General features: G+C 61.5%; 1 protein-coding gene across 1 annotated transcript in view; it reads right to left on the bottom strand.

Annotated features, from left to right (window-relative positions):
* Nucleotides 1–167, bottom strand: part of CCDC94 (coiled-coil domain containing 94) — a gene marked incomplete at both ends in the record, with an annotated part of 1,449 nt that extends 1,282 nt beyond the window's left edge. The window contains one exon of the mRNA XM_010144012.1: nt 67–167. Coding sequence (XP_010142314.1) covers nt 67–167 — 101 coding nt within the window. The remainder of the gene's footprint in view (nt 1–66) is intronic.
* Nucleotides 168–382: the final 215 nt, after the last annotated feature.

Below are 382 nucleotides of genomic sequence, written 5' to 3'. Positions count from 1 at the left end.
AAAAATCCAAAAGCAGATCCCCCCCCCCCCCAGCCGCTTCCTTCTGAGCAGCACAGCCCCTCTTACCGCATGTTGAAGGGGGCCATGAGCCGCACCACATACTGTCGGTCCTTTGGGAGTTTGAGCTTTGGGATCTTTGCAGGATCGAAGTCCGGCGGGTAGTATTTCTACAGAGACAGAGCAGAGACGTGCGTGTGCTGGGCGTGGAGTCACCAAAGCAGCATGACCGGTGGCAGGCAGGCTCCCAGCTGCCCTAAGAGCCCAAGGGATCAGCCCCACGCAGCAGGAGCCAGCGTGCTCCCCTGCCACCTGGTGAGGTCTCAAGTGCCAGACACCCCGTCCACCACTCCCCATCAGAGCCAGGCATCTGGGGGGGGGTCTG

The sequence above is a fragment of the Buceros rhinoceros genome, unplaced genomic scaffold (assembly GCF_000710305.1).
Source record: "Buceros rhinoceros silvestris isolate BGI_N320 unplaced genomic scaffold, ASM71030v1 scaffold45760, whole genome shotgun sequence".
Taxonomy (NCBI): domain Eukaryota; kingdom Metazoa; phylum Chordata; class Aves; order Bucerotiformes; family Bucerotidae; genus Buceros; species Buceros rhinoceros.
The sequence above is the reverse complement of the archived record's forward strand: the minus strand, read 5'-3'. Positions and strand labels throughout refer to the sequence as shown.